The sequence below is a fragment of the Anser cygnoides genome, chromosome 24, assembly GCF_040182565.1.
Source record: "Anser cygnoides isolate HZ-2024a breed goose chromosome 24, Taihu_goose_T2T_genome, whole genome shotgun sequence".
NCBI classification, from domain to species: Eukaryota; Metazoa; Chordata; class Aves; order Anseriformes; family Anatidae; genus Anser; species Anser cygnoides.
The window spans coordinates 4,695,911-4,709,648 of record NC_089896.1 but is presented as its reverse complement, the minus strand read 5'-3'; the positions used below and the strand labels follow the sequence as shown (position 1 = coordinate 4,709,648).

General features: G+C 56.6%; 1 protein-coding gene across 4 annotated transcripts in view; it reads right to left on the bottom strand.

Annotated features, from left to right (window-relative positions):
• RSPO1 (R-spondin 1) overlaps positions 1 to 13,738 on the bottom strand; it is a 28,587-nt gene that overhangs the window by 3,184 nt on the left and 11,665 nt on the right. Inside the window, exons 1-7 of one of the 4 annotated variants that reach the window (XM_048073249.2) lie at positions 12,369 to 12,480; positions 12,168 to 12,243; positions 11,910 to 12,030; positions 4,048 to 4,439; positions 2,058 to 2,249; positions 1,161 to 1,310; positions 563 to 751 (exon numbers count right to left, since the gene is read on the bottom strand). In XM_048073249.2, the coding sequence (XP_047929206.1) occupies positions 563 to 751; positions 1,161 to 1,310; positions 2,058 to 2,249; positions 4,048 to 4,141 (625 nt within the window). In that variant the 5' untranslated portion in view covers positions 4,142 to 4,439; positions 11,910 to 12,030; positions 12,168 to 12,243; positions 12,369 to 12,480. Of the gene's footprint in view, positions 1 to 562; positions 752 to 1,160; positions 1,311 to 2,057; positions 2,250 to 4,047; positions 4,440 to 11,401; positions 11,755 to 11,909; positions 12,031 to 12,167; positions 12,244 to 12,368; positions 12,481 to 13,738 lie in introns of those variants that run through there. The other 3 variants (XM_066982795.1, XM_048073250.2, XM_048073248.2) reach the window with 3 other exon arrangements.

Genomic DNA, 13,738 nt, shown 5'->3' with positions numbered 1-13,738 from the left:
CGCACCTCGCTGCCTGCACCACTTGCAGCCAGGCAGGGCTCGTCCCCTCCTCCCTGCTCGCTGGTCCCGTGCTGTTACTCACTGCTCAGAACCGGTTCCCCTCCAAGCAGTCAGCCCAGACACAATCTTGTCCATCCCGTAAGGGGATGACCAAGCCACCATTCATCCTGTGGACACAGCAATTCCTGGGAAAAGCACAGACCTAAGCATTCCTACAAAGGAGACGACAACTCCCATCTGCGCAGCACACAGAGCTTGCTCAGCCACCTTGTTTGCTCTTTGCCCAAAGGAGCTAAAACACCCGAAGCCTGCAGGACAGGCAGCAAGCCGTGCTGGGGATCTGTGCCAGCTCCACCAAGGGTCTGCCCAGCTGCCCTATCACACCGGGGTCCCTGGAGGAGTTTTGTTTGTGCAAAATGCAGAGCAACATCGAGTCTTTTAGTACCTGTACCACAGAGGGGTGCTGAGATCCACAGCACATTTATGGTGCTGGGCCATTAGGCTAAATACTGACGTGGAGTGGTGCTGGGGAGAGGTGGTGAAACGCTCGGTGCTCGCTCACCTTCAGGGCACTGGCTCTTCTGCACGGTGCACCTCCGCACCTCCGTGGTGGCGGGGCACAAGGACACATCTCCAGAGGGAGCCTGCAGGATCCGCCGCGTTCGATCCTCATTACCCTTCTTGAAGCCACACAGCTTCCTCTTCTTGGAGCAGGGCCCCCAGGGCCCCCACTCGCTCATTTCACATTGTGCTGCCAGAAAACAAGAAAGGCCAGAGGTAACTCTTGTCTCTCCACGGCTGCCTCCATCCTCCCAGGAGCCCTCCCGCAGCATTGCACCTCTCCCCGCCTGAGGCTGGAGGAGTGTGTGTGCTTCCCCAGCAGCTTTCTAGGCTTTCACAGCACCCCTTTCCTACCATATGGTGATCTCTGAGCTGTACACACTCCACGAGCAGTTTGCAGTGACACCGTGGTGCTACAGTGCCAAGCAGGCTCCGAAGGGCTGGGTACAGGGACACCTGTACCATCACCCACTAGACACCAGTACAACACCATCTCTGAAGAGTTTGTTTTATCATCTAAGCCAGCCTGAAGCAATACATGCTACTGGACCCGACAGATGCATAGAAAGCTCAGTGGAAGGTGCCTGAGCATCGCTTACCAGGACTGCTGCACTCCATGGTGCCGTTGGCAGCAGAGTAGCCTTCAGGGCATGTGACGTAACATCTCCCTTTGTGCAAATACAAACCTTCCTTACATTTTGTGCAAAAGTTTCGGCTGAAACAGGACTCACAGTTCTCAATTTTGCATTCTGGGGGAAACAAAAACACAAAGCCATCACGCAGTCTGACGCGAACACAAGTGCTGGCAGGCTGGGCTAGCCTGAACAGCGCACGGGAGCTGTGATTTGTGCTGCTTGCGTGTGCCGGGGCTGAGGCTGTGGCTGTGCAGGCAGGACAGCTTGGGGAGGGTGCCAGTGGGCAGGGAGCAGGCATGGGCAGTAAAAGAGCTGAGTCCCAAAGGCTCAGGAAGCTCCTGACCTCTCTCACCAGTTTGCTCCTGGCTCCAAGGAGGCTGCAGGCAGCCAGGGCGAGTCTTTGGGTGCCCTGCCAGGCTTGGTTGTGCTACTTGAATGGACGTTAGTTTTCTTTGCATTTTTCCCTGCTACAGGACAGAGCCACTGTGCTGCAGCAGCAGCTTCCAGGTGGAAATCAGGCAGGGTGGAAAAGGTCTGGGCTTGTGTTCAGCCCGAGCACCAACTGGCTGAAGTGGGAAAGCAGAAAAAAACAAAGCCCAGTCTCAGCCGCTCCAGCTGCAGCTACAGTATGGGCTGCAAAGAAGCCGAGCTGGACAGAAACCTGGCTGTCAGGGTGGTTTGCACGAAACTGCCAGGGAAGTGATCACATTTTTCCACGTCCAGTTTCTTTCTGGTGCTCTGGCTGAACAAGGCAGCCCCAGGCTGAAGTTCTCACTTAGAGAGCTGCTTCGTGACCGTGGATGGGCAGAGGAGAGGAGCACCACGACCTGCCCGCAGCACGGAGAGACCACTGATACTCACTGATGCACTTGTTCATGTCTGTATTGCGAAGGCCAAAGTATCCCAGTGGACAGGATGGTAGGCAGATCCCAATTTGCCGGATATCATTCCTCTCCAGAAGGATGAAGAGCTTGGGGGAACATCTCAGGCACCCGTTGAACTCGGAGCACAGGTCGCAGCCCCTGGCACAGCCCTGACTCAGCTCGGTGCTAACTGGAAAAGCAGGAGAGAGGCAACGGTGAGCACCCACCCCACGGGCACCGGGACACCAGAGCTCTGCAATTCTGTGATTTTCCCCCAGCCTTGTCCTTTCTGATGGTCCCCAGGGCTCGGGGTTGTCCCACGAGGGAGGACACAGCACCACAGCCAGCTTGAGACAGGGCATCACTGCTGAGCCCTGCCACTCGAGTAAGAGCCAGCTCTTTGGAGGGCGGCCAGCAACTTCCTGGAGACAAATCCCCCTCTGAGGGAAGCTGCCATAAATATTTGATGAGAAGTATGAGTTCATGTCCTGACATAAGTGCCGCCTGGAGAGAACAAATCAAACCCAGCTCAATAATTCATTAGCCCTGTCCCTGCCATGGCTTTGCCCAGGGGATGCCTTGCCCCCCCTGTACTCTCTGCAGCTCTGAATCCACTATGTCCAGGACCCCAAAGCAGTCACCAGCTACAAACAGCACCCCACTGCCTAAAAGTCCTGTTAGGGCAGGACTTCACCCGAACAGAGGTCACACAGCGGTGCCGCTCCAGGCACCTCTGGGGCAAGCAGGGACCGGAGCCATGCAGTGCTGGAGGGAAACGCTCTGAGTAATCCTGCCTTGTGCTCTGAGCCGGGCTGAGGCCAAGCTACATCGCACTGTGACCCCTCTTACGTTCACTGTATCTGGCAGCGTAGGAGATTTCACTGCCCCCAAAATAGAGATGTGTTCTCAGCTCCTAGATTCAGTCCAAGAAAAATACTCAATCCCATGTCTTGAGAGTTTTCTGCTTTTAATTATCATGTAAAATGCTGCTTGTTTTGAAACCAATAGCATTCTTTGCAGGCTAGAATGCAGGTTATTTTTATTAGTTTATTATGCAAGCAGTGTCCTTGTTTATAGAGAGACTGCGTATTTTAAAATGTATTCCTTTAAAATCTGTGTTTACTACACTTCAAAAGCAAGTGCGGAGCACCAGAGTGTTCACATGCCAGCCTGAGAGGTGGGGAAGCTTTCCTCTCCCTCCCACCGTGACCTGGGCTGCCAGCAGCTCCCCTGCTCCTTGTCCTTGCCCTGTCACCAGTCCCCACTTGTCTGCACAGTGCAGAGGTTGCTGCAGCCTCGGACAACGAGACAGAAAGCAAGAGGGATCCCCAGGCTGGGGACCCGCAGCGCCCGGCTGCCAGGAGGGCTGGCCAGGTGTGGGCCAACCTCCCTGCTGTATTTTGGGTTCTGGAAGCAGGAATCCTCATAGGGATTCAGCCCCATCCCTCCTGCACCCCACAGTACTGAAGTTTGCTTCTGTGGCAAAGGTACGAACCGAGACTCGCTGGGAATTGTGCTTAATAGCATTAGCCACGACATCGAGTTTTCCCCGTTCTCACGGAGCTCCAGCAGTCCCAGTTTTAACATAAAATCATTTTTCTATATATTTTCAATTTAAACCCGTTTGAACGCAAACCAGTTCTAAAATGAGCTCCCCTAAATGAGGGGAAACCCATGCGGCTGCTTTTGTGTGTTTCAGGCTGCTTGAGTCCCTGGGTGGGGCTGGCCGAAGCCAGTCCTGGCCGCAGGGGATAATTAAAACCCGTGCTTGCCATGCACCTTGGGTTGCAGCTCCCCGGCACAGGAAAAGGGACCACAGCAGGCAGGATCCTGCGAGTAGCAGAGCTGCACAGGACCAGGGGAGGACTGAGACCTCGCTGGGCACCAGGAGGCTCTGCCCAGCCCTGCGCATCTACAAACATTCCCGGTCTGCACGAACGGCAGCGCACCACGAGGAGCAGAGAAGAAGAAAACCGTTTCATACGTACTTCGTCTTTGCCTCTTGCCCTTCACCACTTTGCTGCTGCCTGTTAGATCCATCGAGCTCAGAAAAACCACCACCACAAGCAGTCCAAGCTGCATAGTAACTCTCCAGCGCTGCAGCCCTGTATCGCAGGGTGATCGGAGTCCGTCCCGCGCCCGGGGGGGCTCTGCTGCCACTAAAACCTCTGGGGCTTGCTCAGAGCTGAGAGTCTGTGTGCGAAGCCAGGCGCAGGACCATATCCACAAGCTCCCGGCGCAGCAGCAGAGGCCTTAGGTAGCAGGTAACATGGTTCTGCCTTCATCCCCATATGGAGCGCAGGAGCTTGGGTCTAGTCCCATCTGGGGGCTCAGGCAGTGAGCGTTAGCTGCTCGTAGTTTCCACGGGCACACGCAGGAACTGGAAAGGAAGAGGAGAAAGGATTAGCTCCACCAGATAATGAACACTGGTCTCCATCGTTCCCGTATGGATTGGGTCAGCACGGTGCCAAGCGCAGAGCAAAATTTGGGGGAGAAGCACGTGGAGGGGGAACACCCTCCAACCCCACCTGCACGTCACTGCTCGCCTTAATAACTGCACACAGTTTTTTTACGTGGAAATGCCTGCTGTGGTCTTGCCATCTGTGGATGCTGAACCTGACTGCAGCTGTAACTTGTTCGTTGCAGTGCCAGTGCTCCTCAGCCCCTGCTCACCAAGCAGCAGATGGCCGCTGCGGGCTGCCAAGCGCACAAGATGTTTCCTATCAAGCGGGCACCTCTGGGGGCTGGGAGTCGAGCTGGGTGTGCAGCGCTGTCCCTGGGGACAGGGAGGGATTGTCCTGGGAGCATTCCGAAATGCTGTGGTTCTGCTCCGAGGGCTATTGCGACCCCCTGAGCTCCCCGTCCTTCAGAATGCAGTGCTGCTGCGACGTGCAGCTGGGGGAAGCCCTGCACCGGGCAGCAAATGCAGCTCTGGGAAATGGAGGAATGGCTGTGGAGGTGGATTTGGGTGCTCCAGAAGCGGAGGAAGCACAACTCCCAGGCTGAGCAGAAAGCCCTGGCACAGCACAGCGGGGCCGCGCTCTTCTGTATGCAGCTGGCAGAGCGCAGCCCCACCAACTGCTGCCATTGTGTGGGAATAAAGGCGACAACATTCACTCTGTGAGGTCAAATGAAACAGAAAATGGTTTTAATCCCTTTATAATAACTGTGCAGTCACTGGTGCCCCCAATGGCCAGTGGCGATGGGGCTGGAACGGTGCCCGGCTGCAGACCCGGGCATCACAAAGGGGTGCAGGACCCCGCTGTGCACACACCTTGCATTCATCTGTCCTGGGGAGACACCTTCCATCCCTGTGGCATGCAGGGACCAAAGAAACCATGGGAGCCCACCCAGCTCCAGCCAGGACCAAGCCCTGCACCCAGGAAGGTGCTTCCAGGGGCTGACTGCACCCCAGCGTCACCACCAGGAGCCCTGAGCAGGCACGCACGCAGCAGAAAAGCTCTTGGAAACTCTGCTGCTTGTAGCAGCAGTAGCAGGTTGGCAACATCTCGAGGTAGCAGCTGGAGGAAGATGTGACCCGTGTGTTGCCGGGCCTTGCAGCAGCACGTCTCAATGCTGAGCTGAGCACCAGAGCGGGAGCCTCGGGGCAGCGTTGGTTCAAGCGCACCGACGCTGTCGGGAGGGCACGTGGCACCGCGGGGTGCTGCTGGCATCCTCCCGCCCCAACAGCTTTGAACTTTTCACCGTATCCCCGCTGCGACTCCCCTGAGAGCTGCTGGGGCAAGAGCACAGCGCTGCCCATGTGCTTGTCGTTACAGCCCGCAGCATCATCCAGGGGATTTTCAAATAAATAATTAGTCACTTGTGTAAACACCAACTTGTTCTGCACTTCCAAGCCTGTTTGCTGCAAGCTGCTTTATAAACACTGTCAAGTGCTTAAGCTGGGCTGTTGGGAGTGTTTACCGGAGCGGAGATCTGTGCAGAGATCACAACCCTGGCCCGCTACAGCCTCCCTGTGCTCAGCATCCATGGGCACATGTGTGGGGCACCCCTGCACGGAGGGGTGAAGGCAGCACAGCTGCCTGCATCCTCTGGGCAGCACAGCATGGCACGACACGGCATGGCACAAGGTGATGTGGCATGGCATGGCGTGGCATGGCATGGCACGGTACAGCACACCTTGGCATGGCATGGCATGATGTGGTGTGGCATGACACGGCGCAGCATGGCGCGGCACAGCCAGGAGGACCCCAGGGATGCTCACCAAGGTGAGCAGGGCCATGTCAGCGCAGCACAGCCCAAACCCTCCCCAAATTAGCCCTGAAAGGCAGCTGCACTGGTGGGAGCACCGCCGCCACCCGCTCTGGCTGCCCCTTGTTGCTAATCCCAGCACTCATGCAGGTGACGTGCCCCGCAGGACACACACGCTGGACCTGCTCCACATCCTTCCATGTTTACACAACAGTCGCAGCTCAGACAAACCTCCGCTGCTGTTTCGGGACAGCAGCAGGGATGTTCGCAGGAAGCAAACACTCCCCCAGCGTGCCAAGAGCCAGTGTGAGGCTCGAACCTCAGCCGTATGAGCCCATCCCTTAGGGCTCGCTCGGTGCAGGGGCAGGGATGTGCCATGGAAAACCTAGAACACAAACTCAGCAAACGCTTTTTCCTCCTTCTTTCCTTGCAGCCTAGCCCAAAAAGAGCCTGAGCCTCCAGCGACAGCTGCTCACTCAGCACAGAAAAGCTACTGGATGCTGAGAAGCCCATGCCACGGTAGGTCCCCAGCACATTCTCCACATTCAAACCCCCCAAAATCTCTCTGCAGGACTTGTGCCTGTGGCCTGCCCCCCAGGAGAGGAGCCGGGTTCCCAGCTCTTCCCACCCTCACCTCAGGACACAAATTATGATTCTTGATGCTATTGCAGCCATCAGTCAAGCTCAGGTTGCTGCAAACAATTTCCAGTCTAAACATTAGCAGGATTTATGCCATTATCCCATCGACAGGAAGAATTCGGGGTAACCTGAATTGCTCTGAATTCATTTATGGAGAGACCTGGCCCCTGCATCTGAGATGACAGTAAGCCTTGTTTGCAATTCAATCAGGATAAATTGGTCCTTGGGAGCTCCAATACAAACCAGAAAATGTAAACCATCCAGATAATTTACCATTAGTCCTCCTACACACAAGGTGAGAAAGACCAACGTTATATCCCTGGGATATTCGAGACCTAATCCGCAATAACTAAATTGCTGATATATTGCCTCTCACCGAATGTATCGGGCTATCAGTAATGTAAACGGGCTCTCCGAAGGTTTACTGAAGCCGGGAGAGAAGGACCAGATGCTGGAGGGCTGGAGGCAGGACAGCGGCCAAGTGCAGCAGCAGCGGTAATGAACCCCGGGACCCGTCCGCTCGGCTGCCAGCACCCGGCTGGACACCGGCCCCGAGTGCAGAGGATTTGGAGTTTCCACATCCTAGAGCTGGGGAGAAAACTTGAAGTTCACCTTGGCAGCCTGCTTGGGCGGTGGGAGCGGTGCAAATATGCTAGGAGACCGGACTCCAGAAATTTATTCATTCTTCCCATTTTTTTTTCTCAATTTCTAACTCATTTCCATTTCCATTTCCATTTCCATTTCCATTTCCATTTCCATTTCCATTTCCATTTCCATTTCCATTTCCATTTCCATTTCCATTTCCCTGTCCAGCCCTGCTGCTGCAGCAGAGCCGAGTCCCACCAGGTGGGACATAGCCAGCAGGAGAGGAGGCACCTTTCAAACAAGCAGAAGCCCACACACGCGTTTATCTCGCTGCATGCCTTGCCCTCCCTTGGCAAAAGCCTCCGGCAGCCTCCCCGAGACATCTGAAGCTTGCAGTCTGAGGTGGGGCTGGGAGCCGGGCGGGCTCCGAACGCACCCCTTTGGGTGCCCTGGAGCCGCGGGTGTCAGGATCCAGCCCCAGGGGGCCTCATCCCAGCACCTTCGGAGCTCCTCACATCAGAGGGGCTTCCCCAGGGCTGGCCCTGGCGAGCTGAGCGCAGATGGGGAGTGGAGCAAAGAGGTAAGAACCAGAGAGCAGCTCAACGCCAGCCACCTGCACGTGGCCCCTGTGAATGCAGAAGCCCACCAAGCACCCACAAGGTGGGTGAGGGCTGCAAGGACACTGCGAGCTGCAAGAGGAGCGGCAACACCAAGCACCCCATCCGCCTGCAAGCCCCCAGGCATCTTCCTTGGCCGTGCCACGCCGTTACGCCTACTTGATCCAGAGATGTGCCCACCTCGCACGTCTGTGGGTGCTCCCTGCACCCAGTGCCTGTGCCCTGCCTGCCCCATGCTGCCTGCAGGGTCACCCCGCACAGCTGGGGACCCCCAGGGTCACCCCGCACGCAGGGGTGGCTCGCCCGTGGGATGCCCAAGCTACAGAATCGGCACAGAAAGGACAGTTTCCACCAAAAGCACATTGTGCTCACGGCTAGGAGAGTCTTGCTCTCAGTCAGCAAGGCAGAGAGAGCTACACGCTACAAAAGAAGCTCTTTGAAGCCCTGGGTGGTGGAGAGTCCCATGGGTGCCCGGCGTGGGCATCGCGGCTGCCGCAGGGTGTCTCACCCGGCCAGCGGCCCCGTGCAGCACATGCAGAGCCACTTTGTTCTGCCTAATCCTTGAAGCAATAAAAGAAGGCTGCATTAAGTCAAATTTCCGAACCAGAAGGTCTTCATTTGATATTATATCCGAGTGCCAAGTTCTGCAAAATCCCTAACCCATAAACTTCACTGAAAAGAAAAAAAAATAATAAAATAATAAAAAACAATCTGGCAGCGGAGCTCTCCGCAGCATTGTTGAGGTCTGACTCCTTCCACCAGCTTCTGCACTGCATTCCCCCACATCTGCGGAGCCGTGCTGTGACCCTGCAGATGGGGAACGCGACGAGGAGGGGTCCAGCCGGCGGGCACCCCCCTGCCCCAGCCCCCAGCAGCAGCCCCCAGCCCCGGTGAGCTCGGGCTCCCCGCGCAGCACGCACGGCAGCAGCTGCTCCAAGTGCTCCTGCGATTAACAGTGCCACAGTCCTCTCTCTGGGAGCGCTTGTGCTCGGCACTGTAAAACACCAGGAAATTTTTTACTGGGGGATTTCCACTGCCCTTGCTGCTAGCACTGGGACGAGGAGCAGCAGCGAAGCTCTGCGGCAGGCTGCAGGCTCTGCCGTGCCCACGGGAGCAGGGCAGGAGCTGCAAGGCAGGAGCTCAGCTGGGGTCCCAGAAGGATCCAGCCCGTTTTGTTTTTTAGGTACAACCTCACGTGGCTTTAAGCCTCCCCTAAAGCTCAGTAACTCACCAAATGCCAACTGGTGATGAGATGCACTGCAACGGTAGCAACCAGAGCAAATTTCAGGCCAGGGATTTCAAACCAGAGCGTTTTGGACCAGCGCAGACCGGGCGGACTGAAACCCAGAGCTTCCCACCAAAAATAAAAATCCTCAACAACCCTTAGGGGCCGTGCTGCCGCACAGTGGGATGCTCGCTGGCAGCCACGGGGGTGCAGGGCAGATACACACGGTGTCAGCCCCACGGCCCCCACGTGTGTGGGGGTTTAATGCAATGTCCTACGTGAGCACGCACCAGCTCAGTTCAATGCCCAGCTCCCCTCTCACTTCCCTGCGAATGTGGCCAAACGAGGGTTTTCAGCAATATCATACAATTGACTCTAAATGCATGGTTTAAAAGCAAACTTCCCAGGCTGACAGCAGCCCAGTGAGCCACAAGCTGCCGTGTAACCCGCTCCTCCGGGCACAAGCAGAAATGAAGCCCGGGGCAAAGACCCTAAGCAGCACCTGGGGCTTTCTGCTTGGCCACACGCAAAAGAAGTATCCTCCAGGTGGGAGCTCCCCATGAGGACTCCCCGTGTGCCGGCTCTGCCACCGAAATGTCACGGCATGGGAAACCCAAGCCTCACAGAGCCCAGCGAGCACCACTGATTTCAGGAGCAGAAGGAAAAACACAACAGGAAAACCAGCCAGGAGCCTCAGCTTTGGGCATCAGGGCAGGGCCAGGAGTTGCGCTGGTGGGAGGCAGCGAGCAGGGCAGCCCGAGCTTTCTCCTGGCCAGCTGTTGCTGCAAACACTTTTGAGTTTTTTTTTTTTCTTTTTTTTACAAGAATTTTTTTCTATCACAGAGGATCATCGCAGCAACAGGTTGCCTGTGGGCATGGCTGGACAGCTGCGTCTGTACCAGGGTCTCCAGCCAACGCCTCCATCCTTGGGGGAGATGACACTTTCCCACCCTGTGGCTGTCCCCACAGGCTGTCCCATCCCCTCCAGCTCTTGCTTTGCCAGCAGAGCCTCCCAGCCCCATGGTGGGGGCAGAAAGGTGCTCGGGTCTAGCTTGGGCAACGGTACCACAGGGTTGGCTGTGGCTGGCTCATTTCGGGTGTGCTGGCGGGGTCGCATCCATGCCCCCTCTGCCACCAGAGCGGGTGCTCCCGCGCCCCGCGCTCGCTCCCCGCCACGTCCCTCAGGGTGGTGCTGCTGCTCTCGCAGCCGGGGCCGGGGCACGGAGCCAGCTGGAAGGAGCCTCTTCCCCAGGGTGGCTTCCAGGCATGGCACAGCGCCCGCGTCCCGCAGAGCCACCGCGTCCCCGGCCCGGGCCGGAGGTGAGCTGGCAGGCAGGAGGTCAGGGGCACAGGTGGACTCCAGGCAAAATAATTCAGAGTGGGTGGAGCTGCGGACAGAGGTTTCACTGCAAGTGCTGGGTCCCCACGGGATCTCAGCTAAAGCCTGGCCACCAAACAGCACCTTTAAACACTGCCTCAAGTTCACGGACCTTCACCTTGCAGGGCTTCCTGCACTGGTGGCCAGTGACCTGTGCACAGGAGAGCAAAGGCTCCATCCCTACCATGCCATGCAACATTTGCTTCTGCCACTACTGCCTTATTTTAATGCCTTTTGCTGTAAAACACTCCTTTAAACCCAAAGCGCATCACCTGCACACCCCCACACCCACCTCGAGGGCCGTTCAGGGGAACGCACGTGCCTGAACCTATAGAAACCGTAGGAGCCCAAGGATGAGACTCCCCCAGCGCCTGCATCATGCTGCAGCCCAGCTCTGTAGGTGCACAGGACCACGAGGATGGGTCTGAGACTTCGCCACGATCTGAGCACACGTTGGGGACACCCAGAAGGGAGCCAGGTCCCTGCCCGGCCGTGGGATCACAGCAGCACGGAGCCCAAGCCCCCGCTAACCCCCAGGCTCGTCCGCCCAGCGCCCAGACACGGCAGCACTTCCCCTACACGGCAGCACCCGGGGTGTTAACACGGCCGTGTAATTATTCCCATGATCACCGTTAACCATTTCCCCACTGATCCCAAGTCCAAAACCCCTGGGAGCACGCACTTACCCCACGCTCCTCGGCTGCCCGCCGTGCCCCCATGGGTGCCGTCCTCCGCAGGAGGCTCAATTAAGGGTCGGTATTGAGGCAGGGACCACTTAACGGGTCGGTCCCCAAATTGTGCAGCCCGAGCCCACTCCTCTCCCCGCGAGCCGGTGCACGGCAGCACACCGAGCAGCCGCAGCCGGTCCAGGAGCTGTAACGAGCTCCGCGCACTAACGAGTGTCACCGACTCGCTCTGCACGCCCCGGTGCCAGCTTTGGGAAGGGAAAGCAGCAGGAACGGGAGAGAGAGGCAGCCCGGCTCCCCTGCACAGCCCCGCTCACCTTGGGGGTGGGGGAGCTGGGGATCCCGGCAGATCGGGCTGTGATTTCTCCCAGTTTTCATTGTCTGAACTCATTATCCGCGTTGCACAAGGCAAAGCCGCAAGTCGGATGCTGACAAGGCTCGCGTTCCTCATTAGCAGCCCACATTGCAAAAGCTTCATCTAAACAAACATGCATTCTGAAGCCCTTACCTCTGACTTGTCACTCCCTCATCACTGCTGAAAAGACTCTTACTGGTTTCCCAGCTTTAAAACACTACAAGACCAACTACAAAAATCCTCGGTTCCTCCAGAGAAAGTTACATGCACGTTTCTGTCAAAAAAAATGAAAAATACTTTCATGGCGAGTTCATGGAGAAGTCTGGTGCATTTGGGTCTGGGGGTTTTGTTGACTTGTTTTTTAAAAGCAGGTTTCTAACAGCTTCCCAGGTTTTGCGCAGAGAAACAAACCCTTCTGTGATGTGCAGGATTTCAGCTCGTAAAGATCGCCCAGGCTAGTTCATACTCCATCAGCCCACGCTGCTCCCTGTGTATGCAAAGCAGAAAGTATGTGATCATATCAGAGCAATTTGCACATTAATAAATCCTGGTCTCAGTGCCGTAGACTCCATCCCCATCCACCGGGTAGGGTTTTTTTATTATTGTTATTACCGGAGTATCCAGCTTTGTAAAGGCATCTAGTGCAAACTCCTGCATGAGGGAATTCCACCCCACTAGTACCACCTCCTAAGACAATATCCAGCCAAAATATTGTGACTGTTGCAAAACCCGGACTGGAGCTCAACAAAGGACCTTCCAGTGTTGCATCCAGAGCCAACGGGGTCTCAGTAAATTACTGCAGAGTGACACAACATCCCGTTCTCTTTGTAGTCTTTTTTATTTATGACACTTAATTCCGAGTTATTACTAACATTTCAGTGGTAACTGGCATATGAAGTCATCAGCTGTCACAACTGCATCTGTTAATAAACATGTCAAATATTAAAAGCAGCTTATTATCCTCGGGAGGGAGGAAGGCACCAAGGCGATGAGCTTTAAAGCCTGGTTATTTTTCCATCCCTAGCTGTGCAACAGGAGGAAATGCTCACGCGTGGGAAAACGTCCCCACGGTGGAGCCCTGCTGCTCCCTGCCCTGCGTCGCACCCAGGCAGCCCACGAGCTCTCTCCCCTCTCCCTCCTCGCTGCTGCACCATCCTCATCCCCCTTCCCCTTCTCCTCCCGGGACAGACTCTGCTCCACAAGGGGTGTGGGGTGTGAAGGGGAAAGCCGAGGTGTGGGCACCTTGCTGGTGTCCCCGAGAGCTGCTGTGCCCAGGGGGCTGAGCAGGATCTGGCCCCGGCAGCACGCAGCCACCACCCTCACCAGCATGCCTGCTGCACCAGGGGCTCGGGAGAGGGATGGCAGCAGTGTCCCCGTGTGTCACCGACCCTCATCCCAGCTCCCAGGGGGCAGACACAGTGCCTGCAACACGGGGACCTGCGGGGAGCCCCAACAGCTCATCCCCCAGTGCTGCTCCATTGGCACCCGGAGCCAGAAATCAGGGTCTTGAGCCCACTCCCACCCACGGGTGGGTTCGGGAGGACACACGGGTGCTGTGCGAGGGACAGCAATGGCTATGCCATCTTCTTCCTTACCATTCGAGACCATCATCCCCAGCACAGGAGAATGTAGCACATCTGCTCCTGAGCTCTGTCTCTGCGGCTGCTCCACGTTCCTCGCCCCTCGGTGGCAATCCCAGGCACAAAGTCTGCTCCTGCCCGAGGCTCTCCTTGTGGCACTGCCTCTGCCTGCCTCTGAAGGTAATCTGCAGGTCACAGTCTTTGAGGGGTGATATAGAAATCGGTGGTGATACCTTCTGAACTCTCTACTTAGGGGTTATTTGGTGATAACCCAACCAAGCGGTTCCCTTAAAGCCCAGACGTGTGACTTGCAGTGGGCAGAGTCTGGGGAGCTGCCGAAGGCGATGCACAAAATGCTCCATCCTTGCCTTTTGTCTCTCATTCCTCCTCCTCCAGCCATCC